Raw genomic sequence first — 24,672 nt, forward strand, 5'->3', positions numbered from 1 at the left:
TCCCATCCTGTCCCGTCCATCCCAACTCCTCTGACCCCACCCCATCTCACTCAATTTCCACACATCCCACCCCAATTTCCTGCACAACCATCTCTTGGGGTAATTCTGGAATGTTTTGGGTCTCGGTGGCTCATGTCAGTGGGGAAGCATTGTGGTGGTGCACTGCCCCACGCACCTTTCGGATCAGCATGGCCCCAGCATGTTCCACTGCACTCAGGCATTTCAGGAACCCACTTCCCCCATGGAGATGCTCAGCCCAGGGACTGCCCTGCAGTGCTCCCCTATGCAGAGCTTTCTCTGAGGCTGAAGAGTTTCTCTCTGGGTGGTGCAGGCCAAAAATTTTGGAAGTTTCTTCCAAAAGCTGAGACAAACAGTGGAACAAAACAAATGAATCAGTTCAGCCCAGAGCTCACTGATTTCCGGGGTGGAAATGTTGACAGCTTGTGCTCAGAGCTGCTCGGGTGGGTTTGGGGCTGCAGGGAGTTCCCGTGCAGGGTTGCAGGGCACGGGGACATCTCGGCAGTGCTGCTTCCTCCTGCAGCTCCCACCCGGGCAGGAATGCAGCCCGGCCCGTTCCCAGCTGGCCCCGAAACCTCAGCTCCATCGGAGGAGCTTTTGCTCTGCAATCACCCCACGGCCCATCTGCCCCATCTGCAGAGGGGGACATGGCTGCAGTGTTGGAGAAATGAGTGCAGGGATTTGTCCACCTGCAGGAAGCAAAGGAAACACAGCAAGTGCACTGCTCCGGAGCTGAGCCGTGCTCCTGTCCCAGCGGTGTGGGAGGGTGGGGGGGTGGCAAGTGGACTTTCTGCTGCCTGGTTTGAGTCAAAGTGTCACCACGAGAGTTAAATATTGAACAAACATGGATCAAAAGTGGCCAAGAAAAACAAAGCAGCGTGTGCGGCTGCGGCTCTGACTCATTTGGCTTGGAAATGAAGCAGGGAATGAATTAAATTCAGCTCTTCCTCACCCTCTCAGTACGGAGCAGGGGACACACGTTGTCACATGTGGTGGTGGCAGTCACAGTGATGAGCACTGGGTGTGGGGGTCAGGGGTCAGCCCCAAGCTGAGCTTGGCATGGAGAGACTGAGGGGATGGATAGAGGTCCCTGTAGATGGAGGGTGGTGTCCCCTCTGCATGGGACCGCAGCCCTTGGACCTGGGGCCGAGCACTCAGGAGATGCTGTAAGGTCACACACCTCGATGGCAGCTCCTGGCCCGTGATGTAAAGGATGTGAATTTCCGGGTTGTCATGTTCACATCTGCATAAATATGTGCACGGGGTGCACCCAGAGCAGCTGCCTCCGATGGGCGAGGGAGATAATATGCAGCTTCCGCCACCGAGGACGGGGCAGGGCAGCTCCCCACAGCTCCCCTGCAGCGTTTGGGGGTCCATGCGTGGAACACACCCGTGGGGCACCCCCTGAACTCCCCGTGGGGAGGAAGGCACCAGCTGCCTTGAAATCCAGAGCAGTACCTCACTGTCCTCGCAGTCCCCGCTCAGTGTCACCTGTCCCAGGGTGGTGACACCGCCTTTAGCAATCCCAATGGGTGAGTCGGGGAGAGCAGCCCAGCCCCGAGTGGCCGTGGCACCCCGACACTTACAAGTGCTTTTGGCAAACCCTGCTGCCATCGCCCGTCCCCTCCCGGCTGTAGGAACCCATCATGGGGAGCACACCCAGCACCGCCCGGCCCCGAATTGCGCCAGGCCTGGGAGTGGCTGCCACAGCGGGGTGGGGAGCATGGGGACCTTGGGGTGCCCCGGTGGTGGCATGGCTGTCCTGTGGCTGGAGGTGCTCCCTGTGCTGCACTGTTGGGTCGGTGCCCGCTGGGACGTGCGAGGCTCAGATCAAAGCCCAGCGTGGCTGAATGGCAGCATGAGGACTGTCCCTGGGATGTTCCTGCTGGCACCAGGGGACTGTCTCTGCTGTGCCCCTGCCAGCACAAGGAGACTGTGCCCAGGATGTCCCTGCTGGCACAGCCAGCGATGCATTTCAGAGGAGTGGCTCTGGGCAGGCTAGAAAATCCCAGAGCTGCCAGGATGGCTCGACAGTGAGCAACCCAGAAGAGGACAGTATGCACTTCTCGGGGATTTTTGTTCACCAAAACCTTTTCCCTTCTCCTCCTGCCTGTCAGACCTGAGGAGCAGAGCGAGTGGGGCAGCACAGCCAGTGCAAGGGGACACCTCATCCCTTTGGGGACGCAGTACCAGGCGCATCACAGTGCCAGGAGTGATGCCTCTCACCCAGAACCCAGTGAGACTCTTTGTCCAGGGGCATAAAGCAGAGCACCCTGCAGATATCCCAGCCATGGGGTGCATGGTGATAGAACCCCTGCAGTGCCAGCTGTGCTGAGCAGAGGTTGTGCCTCTCCAGGACACTGTCACCGCGCCAGGAGCTGCCAGGCAGAAGGTTTTTGGCTCAGGTACATCCTGCACAGTCACTCCATAGCAATGCTGAGCGTGCCGAGCCTTTAATTCACCGTCTTCTTCCAGGGCTGCCTCGATAGTGCCCGAGAGCAGTGCCCGTGGGCCGTCCCCGGGGGCGTGGGTGCATCCACAGGGACTGACAGATGCATTTCCCAACTGCAGGACTCACCCTGTCCCCAGCCCTGGGCCGTGCCTTCCCTGCTGCAGGGAGAGGACAAGGATTCCTGCACACCTACCAGGTGGTGGTGAGGCTCAGCAAGGGGGAAAAAAAACCCACACACAACGGTTGTGCCCCAAATAATGTAGATGTGTTTACTTTTCTTTTTTGGCAGTGGCTGGGAAGGAGGTGATGGGTGCACGCATCTGCAGCCCGGCCCTAACGCAGCTCAGCGACGCCTACAATCAGCTTTAAATAGTCTGATGTGCTGAGCACCGTGTGAAACCGTGTGCTGGCGGCATAATTACAATAATTGTGAGCAGCCAGGCGAGCAGAGGGGGGGGAACTGAGCTCCAGCTCCAGCTCGGAGCAGGGACATGGTGCTGGGGGTCCTGGCTTCCCACCCTGCACTCGTGTTGTACACATGGCTGTGTCACGCTGTGCCAAACAATGCCATGCCACACCAAACCATGCCAAATCATGACATGCTATGCCAAAGAGTGCCAAAGCATGCCAGGCCGTGCCAAATCACTCCGTGCCATCCCATACTACGCCATGCCAAGCCAGGCCGTGTCTTGCCAAATCATAACATGCTATGCCAAACCACGTCACACCATGCCGTGCTGTGCTACGCTATGCTGTGCTGTATCATGTCATGCCGTGCCATGCCATGCTGTACCATGCCACACTGTGCCGTGCTGTGCCCCGCTCATTCTTCATGCCCTGCCCTCCTGTGCCGTGCGGTACCATTTAGCAGCGAGTATTTAGCAGGGGGGAGCCGGCAGAGGGGCGATCACATGTTCTCCCGCCTGGGATTAGATGTGGCCGGTGGCGGCTGGGAGCCGAGCCCAGCGCTTGGCCGCGGGCGCTGCGAGCCCATGGCCCCGGGCAGCGGGAGCCGGGCACAGCAGCCCTAGGGCCCCGGATGATGTCCTACCTGCAACCCCCAGGCCGGGATCCGGAGCGCTTCGATGGGCTCTCCCTTATTTACTGGTAAGCGGGACGGGATGCTGCCGAGCCGGGAAGAGGGCTGAGTTTATCGGCTCGCACCCCGTTAAACCCACGGAGGGATGTGATGCGCTCGTTGACCTCTTTTGAGGGTTTAATTCCATTGATTTTGGCAGCGGGAGCCCTTCTCCAGGGGACAGAAGGTGACTGGAGGTCGCTGCGACCGCGGGGAAGGTCTGGAGCTCCGGCATGCACGCTGTGGGAGGGCAGTGCATGGGGAGGGCAGAGAGGGGATAGACTGATTTTGCAGAGGGCAGCTGGGGGAGCACCCATGCTGCTTGCAGCTCCTGCTCCTGTTGCAGCCCCAGTCCCGGGATTTCCCATCCAAATGCTTCCTCTCAGCACCAGGCTTGGAAGGAGAGTGGACATCTCATGCAGATCCGTGGGGCACCACTGGCACGGGGCAGGGCTGTACCACACGTGACAGCGACTGCCCCGAGCCGTGGGGGTGACCTGGGGGCATCTGCAGTGCCCCACCCCAAAATACGGAGCCGGGGTTCTGAGCAGACTGCTGCTATGGGGTGTGCCCGGCACGGGGCTCCGTGCAGATGTCTATGTAGGGCAGCTGGGAGCCGGCGGGCGTGCTGCTGCAGCCGGGGCCAGGGTTCAGAGCACGCGGCTTTAGCCGATTAACTGGGGGTCAGTGGGCCGGATCCGCACCGGCGGGGACTCGGCAGGCTCCCGGGGCCACCCCGAGCTCCGGTGCTGGCCAAGCCCCAGCGTCCCAACTGGGGATGGGGATCCTGCAGGCAGCTGGGACCACGGATGTTTGCGGGACGCAGCTCATCTCCTGCTGAAGTGGGTCACTGAGGTGAGGGGTACGGGGTGCTGAGGTGGGTGCACGGAGTGGCAGCACCCATGGTAGGGGGGACAGAGAGGGCAGCACCCTGGGGGGACAGCTGCCTCTCACCAGAGGGCTGCACTGTTCCTCCCCCTCTGCTTTGTGGGCCCAGGAAAGGCAGAATCTGCTGTTGGTCGGAAGGCGGTGGTGTGGGACAGGGTCACTGACCCTGTGGGTTGTATCCTGCTGCCAGCTCAGTGTCACCCATGGGTGTTGGGTGGTGGGGACACAGCGTGCATATGGTGGTGGCTGAGGGTCATGGGGATCAGGGTAGCACAGCACCTCAGTCCCACAGCATCCCCATGTCCCTGAGCATCCCCAGCTCCGTGGGGCTGCGTGCTTCCCCACGCTGTGGGGCAATACTGCTCAAAAGCTATTTTCTAGGTGAGAAATCTGCTCGTGTGTTGGGGTGTTGGGTCCAAACCTTCCCCATCTTTGTGCCCCATAGTTGAGGGAAACCCTTCACCATGTCGGGGCTGGACCCTGCGTGCGATGGGCACCAGATGCACGGGGCCAGCATGGGGCTGTCTGGTTCTGCTGTGAGCAGATGGTGGGGAGATAACACCTCCCCAGCACGCTGATAAATATGGCTGCTGATTAAAAGATTAATTTTACAGAGTTTGCCATAGGGATTTGATAAACATGGTGTGGCAATGGGACGTCATCCTGCATGGCAGTGGCCTCCATGCTCTGCGCTGTGCACCACACCCTGAGCTGACCTTGCAGGCCCTGCCACATGGACCTGGTCATCCCGAGCCTTGCCAAAGGGCTTGGTGCTGGATCCTTTGCTCACAGGGATGCTCACAGCTCGATGGGGTCAAGCTCTGTGCAAGCTGCTGTTTGAGGCGTGGAGCTGCATCTCCACTGGCATCTGCTGTGCTCCATGCTGGGTCTGACATCCTGTGCAAGTGCAATCCTTCCCCAGAGCCTTTGTTTCCCACCTCTCTGCACCCTTTTTGTTTCTCTCTTTCCCTGAGGACACACTGGGGGCCACCTGGGCTGCTTTCCTGCCACCACTCTGGTGCCCTCCCCAATTAATTCCCTGCTCTGCGGCACCGTGGGGGCGGTGGCGATGCTCCCTCCCGCTGCCTGCTCTGCCACCAGCATCCTTCCCTGCTAATAAGTTTATAACCCATCCAATCCTATGACCGAGGGGATTTAGCAAGGCAGGGAGGTTCATAATCCCGTTAACCCTTCACGGGTCCCATTCCATTGCTGAGGAATGGCTGCAGAGGTCCATCCAGCTCCCACTTGCAGCCAGAGCCATCCGTGCTTCTCCAGCAGTGACTTCGGCACTGTGCTGTTCTGTCTCCTGTTCAGGCTTGTCTGGAACACCCCTGATTTGAGTTCACTCAAAACATCTCTGTGAGGGGGAAGTGTTTATGAGCATGGTGTGGGTGATGCCGTGGACACTGCTGTTGCTTCTCAGCTTTACAGCTGCATATTATCTTTTTTTGTTTGATTTATCATCAACGCTTTGTTGCCGACCTTCTAAGCAGCACGGCTGTTTTCTCATCAGACACAAACGCCTTTTCAGCCTACACTGATGTTTTGTCATGAAACAAATGTGGAATCTTGAATTAAATGTGAGCCCAACATCACCTCTGGGGATCTCCTGAGCATCCCTCCCTCCCACGGTGGGAATGTGGGGGCACAGAAGGGACCACAGTGCCACATCCCACCAAGGCTGCCCCTCCCGCCCCAGTCCTTCTTACTGCTGCCTTCTGCAGCCCAAAGCCTCTGAGTTACTGCTGCTGAAGGTCAGCTTTCTGCCTCTCCTTTAATTCCCACCCACACAAACCCGCCCAGACCCCATTCCTCCACTAAGCCTCAGTGCGAGGCTCCCGCTGGGAGCGGTGACGCTGCCATCTCCGTGACCTGTCCCCAGGTCTGGCACCTCTGTGCCCTCTCCTTGCTTGGCAGCAGGACTGGGGGTCGGGTTTGTGCATGCCACCACCCTGTCCTATTCCTTCCCGCCCCTCCTGCTGCCTCTCACCCCCTTCTATAGCTCACCCAACAAGCAGGGCAGGAAGGAGGCAGCAGGAAGAAAGGTGGAAGAGCCAGAAGTGCACCGTGATGCTTTCCCAGAAGGTCCTCTCCAAAATATAGAGGAGAGGTGAAGAAATCCATAGCAGAGGATTGCATCCACTCACAGTTTTCCATCAGATAGAAAGGAAATTCTCCTTGATGTTGTTACGTTGCCACCTGACCTGTCCCATCTTGTAGCATCATAGAATCGTTAAGGTTGTAGTAGTCCTCTCAGATCACCAGGTCTTGCAGGGATTCGTCTTCTTGGCTGTCCCACCAGCAGATAGATGCCTCCGTTGACATACCAGATACATTTCCTTCGTGCTGGTTTCAGATGAGGAGGTTTTTCCACCTGCCCAGGGAGCTTCATGTGCAGCACCAAAGGGGGGAATGGTTGTTTGGAAGCCCCGAACCCCACTGCTGTGCCTTGGGTAGCATGAGCCATCCTCTTTTCTTCTGAGTCCCAGGAACATGAGCCTGGCCCCCATCTTGTGCACCTGCTTCCCCGCGGTAGCTGTGGGGCACTTTGCCAGTCACTGCTTCACAACCCACTCCAATCTGTGCTTCCCTTTCTCTTTCCCCTTCATGATCATTTCCAAAATGCATTGGAAACAGGTCTGACCCATGCTGTGTTTCACTTCTGTCTTTTTTTTGTGTCCTATTCTAAGTCTTATTTCAGTTCCATCCTTAGCTTCACCCATCCCTGCTTTTGCATGCGAGAGTTGATTAAAGCCAATGGATATATCTTCACTCAATATTTGATACTACTTGTTGGGTTGGTATTTTTTTAGCATAAAGATTAATGTCACTAAAGCTCACGTTATCTAGCAGTAGATTAAAATGTGGATGTGCGTGTTAAGCACAAATTTACAGTCTGTCCAACCCTGAAGTTAATTTGTCCTGAATGTGGGCACTTTCAATTTTCAAACTGATTAAAAAAATGCAAATTCTTGTCAGTAGGTTCTTGGGGTGTGGAACCTGGGCTGTTCTGGGTGGCTGAGCTGGGTTCCTGCTGAGGGAAGATCTTGAGTGTGGGCACATCCCCTTTGCCTTCAGCACCATTGACAGAGGAGGGTCAGGACCCTTGGGCACAGTGCACATGGTTTATAAATCCCTCCTGAACACAAGCCCAGTTCTTATCAAGTGAAATGGAAACACTTGGAACTATTTTGTTGTAAGTTAGGTCTGGGTTTTTTCTCTAAATAAGACAGATATTCGTCATCAGTATCAGCACCAATGTGGTGCTTTTCCCAGTGTCTTACTTTTTGGGAACAATTGAAGCAAATTGAGATTTTGGAGATAAATGAGCCCCAACATTCTCCCTGGTTGGATTCCAGTTCATTTCACCACTCAACAGACAAAGGTGTGTGTTACTGCAGTGCCCACCCCGGCCGACATATGGGAAGAACAAGGGGAGCTCTGGGTGGCCCCAGTGCTGGGCAGTCCGGTGACTGCTGTTGTAGGGTTTGCCTTTGAAGATGCTGAATGTGCAAGCCCCAAACACACCCCCTTAATGCTGCAGGCACTGCCTCCAGCACTTGTGCCATCCCTTCCATGGAATCATAGAATCATTAAGGTTGGAGAAGGCCTCTCAGATCACCAGGACCAACCCCAACCCATCCCGCCATGCCCACTGACCACATTCCTCAATGCCACATCTACAGGGTTCTTGAGTACCTTCAGGGACAGTGACTCCCCCACCCCCCTGGGCAGTCTGTGCAGTGCATCACCGCTCTTTCTGAGAACAAATGTTGGGTATTCCCAACCTGAACCTCCTCTGGTGCTGCACTGATTTATTTGAGAGAAATCTCTAGGTTGTGAGTCAAAAGGTTAATTCTGTGAATTAATCCATGAGAAGTCCCAAAGGACTTCCTAAAATGGTACACAACAGTGTAGGTTGAATACAGTGGTGGGTTGGGAGCAGTAACTTGGGAAGGGTGGCAGGTCAGGCACCAGATCAGCTCCCAAGAAGTCCTGCCCAAGGCAGACACTTTGCTGGGGTGCTCTTGGCCCCCAGGAGGCTGTGCTCCCCATGGAAGCCACATAACCAATTTGCTCAGGGTCAGAACATGGCACTGGGACCACGACAAAATCCCTCACACAATGTGTAGTGGAAATGCTAAGTCATGGTTTGAAGCAGTGATGGAGCACCTGGTGGGAAGGCAGGGTCAGCCCAGGGGAACTCAGGGGCATGCAATGTACCTTGAGTGACCAGAAGGGGTGAAATCAGGATCCACCCCTTCCCAGATCTCATTTAAGGGTTGGCAGTGGGGGCCTTACAAACCTTCTGAAGGTAAGCAGTTTCTTTCCCTGCTACAGCTGTTGCATCTGAGTGGGCCCTCCCTTGCTGCAGGCTGGAACCTTGCTGCTCTGCTCTCTTGTGCTTTTCATCTTGTAGCCTTGAATAAGATAGGAACTGAGTGCTTTGTGTTGGTGTGGGGCACATAAGCAAATATGTATCACCAGGTGCATCTGTATTTGGTGTCCAGTCATTCTTTCTCTGTGAGATCAGATTTTGGATAAATGGGTAGATAAAGAACCATAGATATTTAACTCCAAGGCCTTCCATAGTATTTCATCTGCGCTCCCGTAGGTGAAAGACCCCTAATAATGTATCACATTTAAAACACAAGGAGATCTTCTGTGCTTGTCACTGTTTTATGAGTGCCTCCACCTTGCCCATCCAGGTGGCGTGTGGCTAATGGAGGAGCTCTTACTAACTGTCTTCACTACTTGTGCACAGGAGAAGTAGCTTCTGGCAGCATCAGGTCCAAGGGAATGCTAGGCAGAGGGTTTACACGCCTGTAAGAAATCTGCAGCGTGGCTGGATTGGTGTGCTGATGGTCCAGTTAGTGAGGTCTTGAAGCTTGCAGCTGGGGGGACAGCAGGAGGAAGACCCCGTTAATGATGCTTGGCTGTCCCAGGGTACAGGGCATGTACTGTGCCACCAGGCCTAGTGCCTGCTGTCCCAGGAGGATGTGTTTCCATGTCCCACCATCCAGGTACACCCCATTGCGTGGCTGGGGATGCGCGGCAGGACAGAGGAGGAAAAAACTGTTTAAGGACAGAATGCCCTTCTGACCTCCTGTTGGACAGTGGAATAGCTGAACTTGCTTCACATTAAGTAGGAAATGCTGTGGGCTGGAAGAGATGCTAAAAGAAAACCCCCTCCAAAGCAAAACCCCTGAGTGTGACAGTCTGTTATTGCTTCCAAAGCTTTGCCACGGATTTTAAGTCTTTAGGGATGCTGAGGATGCGTGTCCTGGACTGATTGCTGCCTTTCATCCCTGGAGGGGATGTTCTTGAAGGTGAATAGGATGTGCCCAAATAATTATCCCACTCTTTTAATTTGGGGGCGGGAGGGGGGGGGGGGGCTGGCACAGCTCTGTGCCCGCCTGCTCAGGAAGGCACTCACAATGGGCAGCGTTGGCTCTGTTTGGCTTGCGTAAGCTTTAATCTAAAGTTGGAGATGTTTTTAGCTGATCTGTGTTAATGTTGGGTGGAATTAACATGCATATGGGGGCACCACGTGACCCCTGCCCTCCCCATTCTGCCTCGCTTTAACGGATTCTTGCCAAATCAGAGCGGCCGGGCTGGGTTGCCGCCGCCAGCAAGATGCCCGCTGTCTCCGTGCTCTACAAGGGAGCCATCATCATCAGCAGGTGACATCGCGGAGAGGTTGGGGAGGGGATGTGAGGGGGTTCTGGGAGGTCTCCTGAAATGGGTCTTGGGCTCCATGAGTTGGGGATAACATCTGTTGGCATCAGCAGGCATCTGCTCTACTGACACCTCTACCACTGCGTTGCGTTTCAGCTTGGTTTGAGCCATTTCTTTTTGTTCCTGGTGGTGTTTTCTCAAATATTTAATCAGAGTACTCTGGAAAACTGGGATGGTGATTGTCAGATGGGTTTGGGAGTGAGAAGGCCTCCAAATGCTGTCTTCTGGCAGTGTGCAACGGGGCTGGTTGTTTGTCTGGTCTCTTGAATGCACAGAATGTTGCAAGAATGTCAAGGGGGTCTGGTTTTTTAATGAGATTCTGAGAGGTGTTTCAGAGAATTGATAGGAGAAGTCCCTGAGGCTCCTTTCCCTCTTGCTGGGCTCAGAGATTTGGGTTGTGCCCCCTTGTCCTGCATCCTGCAAGAATTTGTTTTTGCCTTGCAAATGAAATTCTGGGGAAAGGAGTGTCTTGGGAGAGCACTCCTACAGCTGATAACCCAGTGTCTGACTATGGGCTGGTCACACCGAAGTCCACCATTCTCATGGCACAACCTTGCAGAGGAGCAGTGATATTCTGAAGCTGGGCTTCATTAAACCAAATTTTAAAAGCAATAAAAAGGAGAGAAGGGAGTGTAGAGAGGGTAGGATGGGACTTGGCATGGAGGAAGTGAAGATTTCAGCTGCTCTCTTCCCTGCTTTGGCTTGTGATGAGGAACTCCCACTCTCAACCTGGCAAAGCAGATCCCTGCAAGAGGGGTGGAGGTGTGGGAAAACAGCCCCTGCCTCTCCGTGTTCTACTCTGCGTGTGTTACAAAACCCTGGCAGTAGGTTTCGCCTGGTTTTCCTCATTATGGACTGTGCCTACTTGTGGAACTGGTATATTCTCAGAACACTGGTCTGGCCCTGATCTCATTTCACAGAGCTGGACAGCTGTCTGGCCCCGTTAATCTGGGGTGATGAATCGCAGGCAGGTCCATCAGCTTTGCTGGGTGGGGAGAATGATGTCCAGTACTGCACATATTCGCTCATTTAGCTGCATAAACCCCTGGGGGTGGCAGTGGGGCTGCATTTTGCCAGCATAGGCTTAATATGACAGTGTAACTCTCAGCTGGTGCCCCTCAGTCATCACATGAGGACCCTTTGCTGTGGTGGCAGCGCTGCTCTGGGTTTGTTGGATGCATGGGTGTCAATGTATGTCAGCCTGTGAAAGAAAAATGCCTCTCCTCTCTCCCAGGACACTCATGGGACCATATGGGATGGATCGAACCGTGCACTGCTTTGAATTCTATGACTGTGCCAATGGATTGGGTGAGTCTTGATCCCCTCCAAAGACCTGAATCTGGGGAAGCTCCAGCATCCCTCATGTCACAGCATTAGTCTTGTGATCTGCTCCCTTTCTGAATGGTTGGGTGGGGCCCTGAGCAGCCTGATCTAGGGGATGGTAAACCTCCCCATGCAGGGAGGTTGAAGCTTGATGGTCCTTTCCACTCTAAGCCATACAAAATCTGATATTGGTTCTTGTGCTTGTATATGCTGAACATTTGACAACACCTTTCACAGCTGAGACATTAAAATAAGGTAAAAATCCTCATTAATTCCCCACTGGTGGCATATGAGCAGCTGCAGCACTGGTGGCTACATGGGAACCCTTGGGTAGGGTCTGAATAGGATGGAGGGGGGGAAAGGTTTTTCACAATTTTCTGCAGATATTGCTGATTTCTCTACATTAAAACAAACAAAAAAGAGAATTCCAAGCAGTATCCACGCTTGTGCCCTGGCCCCAGGGAGCCCTGGAGATGGGGCTACGCGAGAGCAGGCTGGATCTGTTGGAAACTCCAGCCCAGAGGTATGAGAGTGAACACAGTGAGTCAGCCATCCTTTGTAGGGCACCGAACATCAAAGCACAGGGGAAAGGGCAAGGAGATGGCCATACCCATCTGAACGTGAGAAATTGCCTTAGGCTTGTAGAAGTCAGCTGCAAAGGATCCAGTACAGCATCTCCTTCCACCTCTGTGCTCCTGGCAGCAATCATCCTGTAGTGCCTCTGTGGTCCCTAGGTGGCCAGCCGGGGACTCATCCCAAGAATCAGTCTCCTCAGGATTCCTGAGACCATCTGTTAGAGATTAATGAGGCTTTCCTGGCTCTTCTCTCTTGGTCTTCCATTCATGTGGTCCATGGGAAGTCAGAACTTTCTTTGCTTGCTGGCTGTTTTAATATCAGGAGGTATTTGGTTCATGAGTTTGGTAGGTTTGTTGAGCTGATGGGATTTTCAGCTGTTGGGTTAGCTTAGCTTATTAAGAGAGGAGACCCAGGAAAACAGTCATACGACGTGCTGCTGGTAGGTGTAACCATGTGGATCTTCCAATGCCATCACCACCTTTCTTCATGCTTCCTCTCCACGGATCCAGGTGTTTCTGCAGCCTGGTTTCTGACGGCAGCAGCAGCCTGCGTGGTGCTGGTGAAATGGGTCAGAGTTTGGCCTGAGTCTGCACTTTCACTGCTTGGTGTGGAAACCCACATGTGAACCTGGGCAGGAGTTCAAAGGGGTTACCTGGCCACTCCAGGACTGGAGTTTGGAATTAAAGAATCATCATCAAAGGGAAGTGATGGTTAAGGAGCATTTCTTCAAAATGCCTAGATCCCATTATCTTGACCTTCATCTTCTTAGGACGGGGAAGGGAGCAATTCACCTGCAATCTGTCCCTTCCTTCAGACAGAAGGAGCTGGCAGGGACTGCAAGATCAACAGAGGGATTACGGGAAATGTAATTGAACATTGCTAGCTTAAGTGCAAAGCGAGCAGCCTCACCCTGTGCTGACCACCAGGACTGCAGCACGGTGCTGCTGAGGATGGGGTCCCCCCAGGAAAAGAATTTTAGTGGTGAGGTGGTAGAAGAGGGAAGAGCAGGGCTTGGATTCCCACGCTTGGAATGGGCCCAACACTGTTGGGATACTCAGGGATGAAGGCTGTTGGGCCAAACAACCCGATTAGCCAGCATACCCCTGACCCGTGGTGCAGAGCTGCCTGGCAGGCTGGGAGCAGGTGAGATTATAGGGCTGAGAAGTTGAGAACTGCGACACTGGTATTAGTGGGAGCAGGATTAGATGCAGCAGGGAAGCTTAAGTGTCTCAGAGAAACATACAGGATTGCTAGGAATCTGGAGAAAACTTGGTCTTGTTTGTGGAAACTGCATTCCCACCTGGAATTTCCCCATAAGTCTGTTTTTCTGCAAGAGAGAAATGAGTGGGGTCATCAGAATCAGCTCCAGGACCTTTGCCAGAATAGAAAGATTAAAGACAGAGACCTAAAATAGGCTAGATTATCTGGCCTGGAGTATGACTTAATAAGCATTATACCAGGACTTTGATGCTGTGATAATTAAAGAGCCGTTATTTACCTAAACTGGGTCCCAGATATAAACCTAATTGAAATAGGTGTTTATAAAACATGGGAACTCTCAGGAATGCTAGCCAAGCTGCAGAAATCCCAAACCAAGCCCTGAGGGGCAGCAGATGGTGGGGATGAGCATCCTGCCTGCTCTGGGCTGAGACCCCCATATGGGACAGGTTGCATTTGTCACCACCAGCCTCACGCTGTCCCACTGCTCCATGCCACACTCAGGCCTGGGTGGGGACACCCCAGGGCAACTCTCCCTTGTTTAGGTAGAGAAAAGGGATTTCCTGATGTTTTTTCCCCCTTGTCAAAGTTTGAGCATGGCTAGGAGCAATGCTGTGAGTAATCAGTGATTTTAATAACAAGATCGGATTTTCCCCTGACATTTTTGGGGATAAAGGGAGGATTTGTAGAGACTTCAACTATATTAAGCCATTATTACAATTGATTTGCAGACACAAAAAATGTGTTATTATTCAGTTGATATATGGGAGGCGGTCGCAAATGGGTATCACAGAGCTGCTGGGTGCTCTCCTGGCTGCACCACCTCCGGGGTGTGCATCTGTACCTCATTTCTCTAATGCATGTTGTCTCATTGGCAATCTGGACTGCCCATCCCTCCCTGCCCTCACCTGGATTTCCAGAGTCCCTGTCCAGACTTGTGCCCATACTGGGACCTCCGGAGTACGCTAGGGGTGACCTTGATTCCCAGGGCTCTTTGCTCACACCCGTGGGACAGCTTCTCCTCTGGTGGTCATGGTACAGCCAGCTGCTACAGGAGGCACTTTACATAACACCACTCCAGCAGGGATGGGGTTCGTAGAGTCACAGAGTCACTTGAGTTGGGAGGGACACTAAAAGGCCATCTGGTCCCACCCCTCTGCATGAACAGGGGCACCCACAGCTCCATCAGTGCTCAGAGCCCACCCAGCCCGAGCTTGGGTGTGTGCAGGAACGCCATCTCTGTGCCAGTGCCTCACCACCCATATTGTTGCCTGAGAGAAGAAGTGATGTATGCATATGTGGCCAGAATGAAAAAGTTATGTTAATCTGGGTTTAATCACAATTTTAACTCATGAAAACTCTAGATATGAGGGTTTTTCCCTGGGGGTAGCTGAAAACTGCTGTATCCTTCAGGCTTAGGATGCAGTGGGAGGGGAGCAGTGGGTAGACGCCGTGCTGCTGTCCCTAGAGGTCCTAAGCTGGGGCTGATGCTGGGACATGTCCCTGCTGTGATGCCTCTGTCCTCAGCCTGCCCTCCTGGCCACAGTAGCAAAATGCCCGACAGGCGGATCCCAGGGCAGATTTGTTAATTAAAGCCAGGCTTTATAATCCTTCTGTCTGCAGCCTGCATCCTCCGAGTGGGATTTAATGAGAGTGGGTAAATAAGTCTCTTGTGCCTCTTCCAGCCAGCTTACGTGTGCTTGGCGGGGATGTGGCCGTGCGGTGCCAGCCCATGGTGAAGGCACCACAGAGTATGGGGAGCTGCTCAGCCACAGAGGCCATCCCTGTGCTTTTCCATGACAGCACCCAATGGGTCTCATTAGAGACATACACCCAGGAGCAGCACCCCTGGCAGAATCGTGCCCTTTCCAGCAGTGACCAATTTAGCTGCAAACACTGAGTTTTCAGTTGCTGGAAGGCAGTTGCTCCTTGCTGGACTGTTCCTCAAAGCTTGGTCCCAAAGTGGAGGTGTTCCCAGATGCTCTTGGCCCCTGTCCTATGTTGTTGACCTCATTCTGCTGCTGGTGTAGCACAGGAGATACACAGGACTTATCTCGGATGTGACTTGCAACAAGTCATAGACCCAAGAGTGAGCCAGTACGTGCCTTTGTGCCACAGTGCTTCTCCTCCCCCAGGAATTAAGGTGATCGGCGGCATCAAAGAGCTCACCGGAGAAGAATACGGAGTTTATGTCAAGAGGATCCTGCCTGGGGGTGTTGCTTATGCTGATGGTGAGTGAAATATGAAAGGGGGTAGTTGGAAGAGCCAGAGGACAGTGTATTCTATACATCACTTTGTTGGGCATTTGGGGTGTTTCCTCCTGGGTTTTCCAGCAGCGGAGTTGGGTTTAGAGATGATAATCACTGCAGTGAAGGAGGGCAGCCTTGCCCTTGGGCTCTGCAGCATTTATAGGACTGCTCTGTGTCTTTAAGCCAAGCTCCATCCCCAACACATGAAGCTCACTCTGTTTTGCTGCCTGCAGCAATAGCACAAGGTTGCGTGCAGCAATGAGATGAGACACTCTTCAGATCAGCGGGTATTAGGCAAAGGGTCTGCAGAGCTCACCTTTCAGAACTTAAGCCAAGAAGACTTTTATTTCCCCCCAAGTGTTACAACACTGTTTTTTCATCTAAAGCAGAAAAATAAATTGAGAACAGGTGGAGGTGCCGCTCGTGGGTTTTCTCTTTGACTTTTATGTCACTTTTGCATTTGTCTTCGTGCCTCCCTGCAGCATGGGAGGCCTCTGACATTGGCAGAGTTGTTCAGGGACTTGGTAGAAACTTCATCTAGGGATATCTTGAAAAACAGGTTGGATGAGCATCTCACAGCGACCCATGCATATTTCATCCTGTCTCTGAGCAAAGGCAGGAACAGCCCAAGCTCTCCAAGTCCCTTCAAGCTGTATTTTCTGCAGTTTTTATCCATTAGTTTTCTTTTCTAGGGCGCCTGCAGCCAGGAGACCAGATCCTGGAGGTCAATGGAGATTCTCTAATTGGGGTTACCAGTGAGAGGTACTGTATCCTGACAGAAATCCTGCATTCCTCTTGGTTTTGTATGATTCTGTGAAGTGGTTTAGGCTGCAGGTTGCGTGGAGGACACCAGGGCACTGCTTTGTCTGTGCTCTGTGGCAAGCAAAGGGATTCTGCATTCAGCACTGTTCCCGAGGGCCGACTCGGGAATTATCAGATGAGAAGATTGTGTGAAAATAGACCAGTTTGATGTGAGCTTTGACGTATGGCTGGGTGAGTGTGATGCAGCCCCACTCTGACCCAGCGTTGACATATTGTGGTTCTCATCCCACAGGGCTGTGGACATCCTGAGGACGGCATCGGCCACCAGCCACATGCGCCTTCTGATAGCCCGCGATGACGATGCCAGGTGAGGGGTGGCATCTTGCATGGAAAAGGGTGACATTGGCATTTGTTGGCAACTGGAGAGCATTTGCTTGAAGATGAAGATGGCCCAGGGTCAGCCATGCACCTTCCATGGGGAGGGGGTGTTGAGATACCTATGGTGCCCTGCTTTGTCCTTAGCTCTGAACTAAGATGTGCAAGGACAGCAGGATCTTCCCTTTTCAGTTAGTTGCTTCGAGTCTTTCTTCACACTGCTTCCCCTGGTGGATTCCTCCTTCCCAAGGGAGGGTGAGTCGTTCCTCCCTGGAACCTCTCCCCTTGAGGTTTTGCTTTCTTTAGAGGTGATTTGAGGCACTGAGAGGAGAAGGAAGGAGTTCAGTGTGGTCTTGGCTGGATGATAATGATGGTATCGCAAGGGCAGGACCGTGAGAAGCAAGGTATGGGATGGAGCAGTGTGCCAAGCATCCTCTCCTTTTGGCATGTCTGGGATGTTGAGGTGCACCAGGAACCACAGATGTAAGTAGGGGAAGGCCAGGTGCCACCATGGGCTTTGTGCTGCAGGCTCTCCCATCACTTGCTCCATGCACCCACGGCCTGCTGGCGTCAGGGACCAGGCTTTCATTTCTTATCTGTCAACAGCAGTGGAGCACTGCGCCCCTAAGCACAGAGGTGAAAGTGCCTGTAATGACAGGGCTGAGACACATTATATTCTGGTGGAAGAAGTATTTGGTATTAATGATGGGCTACCTTTTTTATTGCATTCTATAAGCGGAAATGGCATCTCAAGTTATTACACAAAGTGTGAGTCCCTCTGTAGGTGCTACAGAAGCTCTGGGTGAGGCCATCAGGTCCATGTGAGCAGGGATATGCAGCTCATTGATTTCTGTCTGCTCCGAGCTCCTCAGGCCCCTCGACCTCGCCTCTTAATATCGTAAACTGCAGCAGATGGTTCTTAAAGCATCCACACGCGTGGCTCTGGCTGCAGCTGCAGCTCCTGTGAGGCAGTGCTGAGCCTGGCTGGGGGCAGGCAGACCTCCAGCACTGTGCTCGGCCTCTGTCTGCTCATCTGTTAAATCTGCAAAAGGTTACCCGGAGGGACAAGGGGGAGGAGGGAGGGGGGGCAAGCAGTTTATTTATGGTTTGCGTTGGGTTTTTTTTGTTTGTTTTTTTGGTAAAGATTTGCAGAGATTTCGCTTACATAATAATCTCACAGACTATGTATCTACAGGATGAAGGGCTGTAGAACAAGGAGGAAGGATTTTCCTACTTCCTGCCCACTCTTTTTTCCTTACATCTGCCTTGATTTTTGCCGTGCCGTGTCAGCTTTCCGGGACACGGGCTGAGCACCACCCTGCAGCTTTTCTTTGCAAACCCCCAGCGTACGAGGCACGGCAGGGGAAGAAAGGCGATGGCTCTGGTTTTGGCAGAAGATTTGCCCTGCCTGCCAATTTTCCCCATGACTCAGCTGAGTAGAATTTTGCTGTGGTTGCCCTTGGGTGAATTTGACTTATAAACGCTATTATTTGTCCCTGAAGTTAATTATAGGCCCCAATTACTTGTGCTGTTAATGGAACTCAGTCCTGGCATGTATAAGATGCATGCTTTCAGCCTGGCATATCAGACTTGCTGCAGAGAGCTGCAGTAATGCTAATGCTCAGAGCAGAACATTCAGATTTAGAGCTGGACACGCTGGGTTTGGAGGATGGTTGGATCTCATTTCATCTGTGCTCCTCTTTGGCTAATGAGGATAATTTTATTGCATACGCATAATCACTGTTTATTCATCCTCAGCCTGAAAGTTACAATAGCACTTTGTTTCCGTGGGCTGCACTGATACCATCCTGGTCTTTCAGGTTTATCCCTGTGAGAAAGCCTTCCTGTGCTGCACCTCCTAGCACAGCATAGCTGGTGTTTGATCACGCAGCTGTGCATGATGTGCACGGTCATCTTGTCACAAATGGGCTGATGTGTTAATCGTGCATTTCTACACACGGCGATTGCAACATGCCTAGAAATGCAAGGTGATCCCCTCACCCTGTGAGCTCCAGCTGTGGGTGGGGGTCAGTCCCTGTGGCTGCTCTTTGAGAATGCTTTGAGTTGGAAGAGACCTTTAGAGGCCCTCTGGTCCCACTGAATGCAATGGACACACCACAGCTCCATCCGGTGCTCGGTGCAGCCTGAAAGCCTTCACTCTGCAAGCCCGACATCCCAGGCTCTTCAGCTGCTTGTAGAGAAGCGCACATTCTTTCACCCCAAAGCCATAAAGCACAACATGCCCGTTACTGCTTTCCAGGCTTTGTGGATATCAGCATCACCCACCTGAGAGGTGGAAATGCCACAGCCGCTGTGGGATGGGTGTCAGAAAATCACCTTGCTGGCTGCTTGCATCAGGGTTGCAGTGCTTTGTGTTCAGGGTTCCTCTGCCCTGCAGGCCTTATTTATTGAGACGCTATTAAGGCGTGCAGTGTCACAGGCTCCTCTCTCCCCAGCCTTGGTGCAAGGCTCAGGCTTCCAGACGCGGTGCTCTCATGTCACCTTTGATGTTGGACTCACCCTTTGTTCTCCCAAGAACAAAAGGGCAGGACAAAAGGGTATTATGAGATAAAACAACAGTATTCTGCGGGAAGATTGACCCCTGCTGCTTAATCTGCTGCAAAGTCGGCCGCAGCTGGCTGCTGCTGGCATCCCCATCTCCAAACCCCACAGTGCAGGGCTGAGCTCTGTGCAGGGCCGCTCCAGTCCCTGCACTGCCCCATCTTAATGAAGAAGAGCTGGAGAAGGGATTGTCAGAACGAACCTTTTGCCTAATACAGCCCTATAATTATTATTATTTTTTTTTTAAGTAAGGCTGGGTATTTTAGTCCAGTGGAAACCAGAGTATTTGAATAAGGGTTACATTTTAAATATTTAAAATGACTTCTGAAGTCTCTTTGCATCTGAAAGCACACAGTGATATTTATTTTATTTTAAGCATTCTTCCAGTGCACTCATTCAGAGACTGGGCTTCATCTACCTGTTTGCAAATTCCCTACTCCTAGAATCACAGAATTGTTTTAGTTGGAAGGATCCTTTAAAGGCCATCTGATCCCACCCCCCTGCACGAGCAGGGACACCCACAGCTCCATCAGTGCTCAGAGCCCACCCAGCCTGAGCTTGGGTGTCTGCAGGAACACCATCTCTGTGCCAGTGTCTCTCTGTCCTTACTGTAAAGAACTTCTTCCTTATATTCAATCTAAATCTTCCCTCCTGTAGTCTGAAACCATTTTCCCTTTTATTATCCCAGCAGACCCTTCTTTCTTACAGCCCCTTTAGCCACTGATGGGCTGCTCTGTGGTTTCCCTGGAGCTCTTTCTTCTCCAGATACTCTTCTTCAAGTAAAACTTCTTGAGTAAAAAAATTAATTCTTGGTAAATTCACACCACAAGGTGTATTGCTTGCTGCTGGGATAAGTTTCAAGTTAATCATGTCTTTATGCCTTCAGTGGAATTGCTGTTTGCAATACTGACCAACAAAGCAGGAGCTGGGAGGGCAGCGTGTGACGCAGGTTGTCACCCGTCCCTCCAGCAAGTGGCCGGGCTGGACGCCTCACTTTGTGGGTGAACAAAAGTCAAATAACAAGAAAGAATGTCCAAGCCTTGCCTGCCCTTGCTTGTAACAAAGGGTTTGACAGCACGGGCTGGTGATTGGGCTTGCATTGTTCGGCAGGGCTGAAGAATACAGGAGCTGCTGGACCAGTTGCATTTGCATTGACTAAGAATTTTGTAGCCATTGTTTTAAGTTCATAACCTGCTCCGTGCTCTGCTGGATTATTATCTGGGGGAAAACGTAACAATGGATGACCACAGAAACACCCAGCCCAAAACAAAAAGCTAGCTGCTGATGGCTGGGTAATCGCTGGAAATAGCACATTAGCTTCCAGCGAGTTAGCCCTGCCATTACAGTAGGTCACAGGGAGATGACTCCATCCATCACCACGTGAGTTGCCAGTGAATGGGGCTCTGAATGCCCCATGAAAATACAGGGTTTTTATGGAAAATTGGGAAAATTCTGCTAAGGTGAAGATCCATTCAATGCTTATCTTGAGAAAAGCATAGGATGGGATAAGCTTCAAGTCAACATCCCATTGCTATAGGATCTAAGCTGTCCTCCAACTTACTCAGTGCTTGAACAATGTTTCAGTGTTTCTAGTATTAAACTTCCAGCTGAAGTAGTTTCATGGGAAGTGAGGTTTTGAAATGGCTTACTGTTAATGTACCCATTCCAAGGTGTCCCCTGGATATCCTTGCCTCTTCCTGGCAAGTCTGTACCTCAAGAGCTAAAAAACTACCCCAGCAAAATGGTCAACGTATTTGGGTTCTGGTTGACCACACAACTGCTCATCTCCCTCTTCTCTGAAGCATGGGGAGAAGCGGTGGCTTCCCAACAGCCATGAGACGCTGCCCATTGTCCTCCCAAACCCCACTGAGCGCCTACAGGATCTATCTAAGCCATCCTTCGACTTATTCAGTGCTCAGCATTTTATTTCTATGAAAATCCCACTTGAAATTGCTTTATGGGAGGTAAAGTTTTGATACAAACCAGTTGTCCTCTTTTAAGGTCATGGGTATAGTTGATGGAGGCAACAGTGCCGATGCAAAACGTTTGGATTCAATGAGACATAACACTGAGCGTTCTGCGACACTTGGATTTAAAATTACTTTTAAAAGGAATGAATAAGGCATGCATTTGATGGCAATATGAGATAAGGCAGACATAGTGCTTTGAAGTTAGTTAAAGAGCTGGTTGTTTAATGGGAAGACTTAAATTACTGAGAACACTTCCAGCAGCATCCCGAGGAGCTGATGATTCACTCATCGTTTTCTATTGTTGACTCTAACCTAGCCAATAACACAGGATGTCTACCCCAATGAAGCGTGCCGATGACACAACGTCTGTCGGTGTGCAAGAGCAGGCTCCTTGGTGAGGAAAGTGCTGCAGTGCCTTTCCTGCAGGTTGTGTCCTGGGCAGGACTGGCTGTCAGGCGTGAGGGCCGGCTGCTCATCACACAGCTTTTCATGTGGCTGAGCCATCAGCCGGCCGCCTTCCCGTGGGGATTCCCTCCTGCCTTCAAAGCGGACACCTAACGCTGCTGTTGCCACAGAAGCACCAATTTCAGGGTCTCTCCCTTGCTGGTAATGACACCTGGAAGAAATGAGTCAGCCTTGGGACTTCTCACTGAGCAAAGGTTGGCTTGGCTGGGAAGCATTGGGTTATGAAGGGAGAGGGCGACACAGGAACTGAGGAATTGTGGCTGAGTTGCCCAAAGAGCAGACACGGCATGGATGGGTGCGTGATGCTGGTGCTTGACCCCAGCATCCCCTTTCTGTGCCTCCTCATCCAAATGGATGCGAGAGGCTCACAGCAGCTCAAAGAAGGATTACAGGAATGATGCAAGAGCTGGTAAACGTGGCTAATGGTGGGTCTTAATGGCTTAAGAACTCCACATGTTCCGCTTGCTGAAAGGAAGGTCGCGAAGCAACACCTCTTGCACACGAGCAGTTGTAGCTCAGCAAGGACCTTTGGGTGCTGTCGAACTCAGCCTGGCAGCAAAGTATTAACGAAGGCAACCTCTTGAGATTGCAGGGTTTAGGGGTGAGAAGGCTCTGCCTGCCCTCCAGCACTGGTGGGAGCCAGCCCCATGGGCTTGGTAATAAGTCATTGCATGAGGGCACTGCTTCACACATAGCGGTGAGAAATGGTTCTGAGCAGCAGCTGCTGACCATCCTATGTTTTTTCTTTCCAGGAGAGAGTTCTCAGAACTGCTGGAGAAATTTGGGTCCCAGAGCAACACTGGTTCTGCGCGGAGTTCACCGGTCCTGCACGGCAGCAGTGAGTACCAGTGCCAGCAGCTCCATGGCTGCCCTTCATCCCTCTACCAAAAGAGTTTTCTTTGTCTCAGCATTATTTTGAAGGAGTTCTGATCTGATTTGGTTTGAGTGAAGGCTTGAAGGAAGTGATGTCCTGCAAGCATCTAGGGCATGGCTGGTTTTGCCCGCACAAAATGAAGCAGCATGCCAGCATTTGCATGGTGTATGTTGGGAGAATTGAGCTGGGGCCATTGCAGCCTTCCAGATATCTGGACTCAACTAAAGTGTTGGTCCAGTAACCCCAGCAATACCTATTATTTGTGAAGGCAAAATGCTTAATGAGGGACAAGGTTAACCTGAACCAGGTGCCAAATCACATATGCGTGGGGATAGAAGTTGTCCCTATGGGTTGGCATCCCACTGGAAGGCCGGAAGCCCTTTCTCTGTGGCAGAAGTACCTGTGGCTAACAGCGGGGTGACAGCCCCATACTGGACTGGTGCTGAGGATGCTGAATGCTTCCTCTCCGCAAGCAATACATCTTTCCCATGTGGTTTACCCCAGTAGCTCAGAAGCCAGCACCAGCTGCTGGCACAGCACAGCAGGAGGGGGTGGTACCAGTGTGTTTTTGCTCCCTGAACTGATTGTGACCTTGTCTTTCAGGTCGATACCTGGAGAGCACATCCTCAGGCTCCTCCTCACGCTCCCAGAGCCCACTGCTGCTGAGCCCAGCCAGCTCCCATGGCCCCTTCATTGGCAACCCAGCGCACACTTCCCACGCACAGTACGTACATCCAGGACCTGGTGAGCACCGTGTAGTGACCCCATAACCGCTGCAGTCTGTAGCCAGCAGGGCAAGGGGCCCACAGTGCTTTTCATAGAATCATAGAATAGAATCATTTCAAATGGAAAAGTCTTTTGAGTTCATCGAGTCCTATCATTAGTGTCACACCGACAAGTTTTCAAGGCTTGGATGCACTGGTTTTGGTGAGCAGCTGGTAGTAAATGGTTGGGCCATTTCAGTGCTTGGCTTCTGCATTGTTCTCTGCAAGGGAGTGCGTGCCCCTCTCAAATGTGTTCCCTTTAAGGAGATGTGCGTACAGTAAAAAGTGAGGAGCTCCAGACCACTTGTTGGTCAGAAAGATGCCACCATACATCTAATGTCATTTTAGAGAGAGAAACAGAAAATGCTTTTGGTGTCTAAATGATGGCTTGTTCACCCTTATGTCTTCTCTACTGCTGCATCACTGCGGTGGCTTATTGTTAAAGAACCCAGTCCAGAGTGTCCCCTAGATGTCCCAGCGGCAGCTCACCTCTTCCTGGCAAGCCTGTATCATGAAAAGCTGCCCCAACAAAATGGTCAACACATTTGTGTTCTGCTTAACCATGCAACCACTCCTCTCCCCTAACTCTGAGATGTGGGGAGAAGCTATGGCTTCCCACCAACCATGAGGATGGTTCCCATCACCTCCCCAAGCCTCGCTGAGCACCTCTGTGAGGCCACTGGGGCCATCAGTAGGTGCCTGAGGAGCACATTTCCCATTGCCCTGGTCCTGGCACACTGACATGCTGCAACGAGAGCATGAGCATAGCAGTGAGCCACGGCTGCCTGCAGACACCACGTCCTTTGGCCTCGGGAGCGTTTCCTGGAGTGTGTGTTTTCATGTGGTCATCAGGCCCTTTCATATTTCACAGGGTCACAGGTTTGGGCAGGCAGAGCTTGTTTTTGGCTGAGTCTCCTCTCCAGGGTGCATGGGGTTGCCCTTCAAGAGATGCGCGATGCAGAGGGTGTCAGCAGTGCTGGAATTGGGACCGCTCATCCCCAGGGCGCACAGCTCCTCTTCCTTTGACACTGTAAACAAGTCAAGTCACTGCTACAGAGAATCAGGCTTCTCTGCAGAACCAGTAAATCCTCTTGCTAAATATCAGCTCTTTATTAGGGATTTGCAGAGCACAAATATTTGGCACCAGAGGTTTAAGATGCTTGCGCAGAGTGAGAGACCCTTTCAGAGGAGAGGCCAGCTCATCTCCTTGGCAGCTGCTTTGGATAAACCAGGCATCTTCCCTCCTCAGTTAACCCCCTCTGGGGTTCTGCATTTCTTAGGGGAGTGATCTTACGCAAGGTTAAGGTGCACAGCGCATTGAGGCACGGCCTGCTGTCAGCCCAGAGCACAGCAGCA

The 24,672-nt window shown here is 52.2% G+C and overlaps 1 protein-coding gene across 1 annotated transcript in view; it reads left to right on the forward strand.

Moving 5' to 3' along the window:
- The first annotated feature begins 3,509 nt into the window (after positions 1–3,509).
- The window catches only part of LOC136046165 (syntaxin-binding protein 4-like), a 36,631-nt gene continuing 15,468 nt past the window's right edge, over positions 3,510–24,672 (forward strand). Inside the window, exons 1-7 of the mRNA XM_065732574.1 lie at positions 3,510–3,577; positions 11,413–11,486; positions 15,431–15,526; positions 16,237–16,306; positions 16,599–16,673; positions 22,431–22,516; positions 23,156–23,276. Coding sequence (XP_065588646.1) covers positions 3,510–3,577; positions 11,413–11,486; positions 15,431–15,526; positions 16,237–16,306; positions 16,599–16,673; positions 22,431–22,516; positions 23,156–23,276 — 590 coding nt within the window. The remainder of the gene's footprint in view (positions 3,578–11,412; positions 11,487–15,430; positions 15,527–16,236; positions 16,307–16,598; positions 16,674–22,430; positions 22,517–23,155; positions 23,277–24,672) is intronic.

The sequence above is a fragment of the Cyrtonyx montezumae genome, unplaced genomic scaffold, assembly GCF_038088225.1.
Source record: "Cyrtonyx montezumae isolate F1298 unplaced genomic scaffold, pur_monq_1.0 scaffold_16, whole genome shotgun sequence".
NCBI lineage: Eukaryota > Metazoa > Chordata > Aves > Galliformes > Odontophoridae > Cyrtonyx > Cyrtonyx montezumae.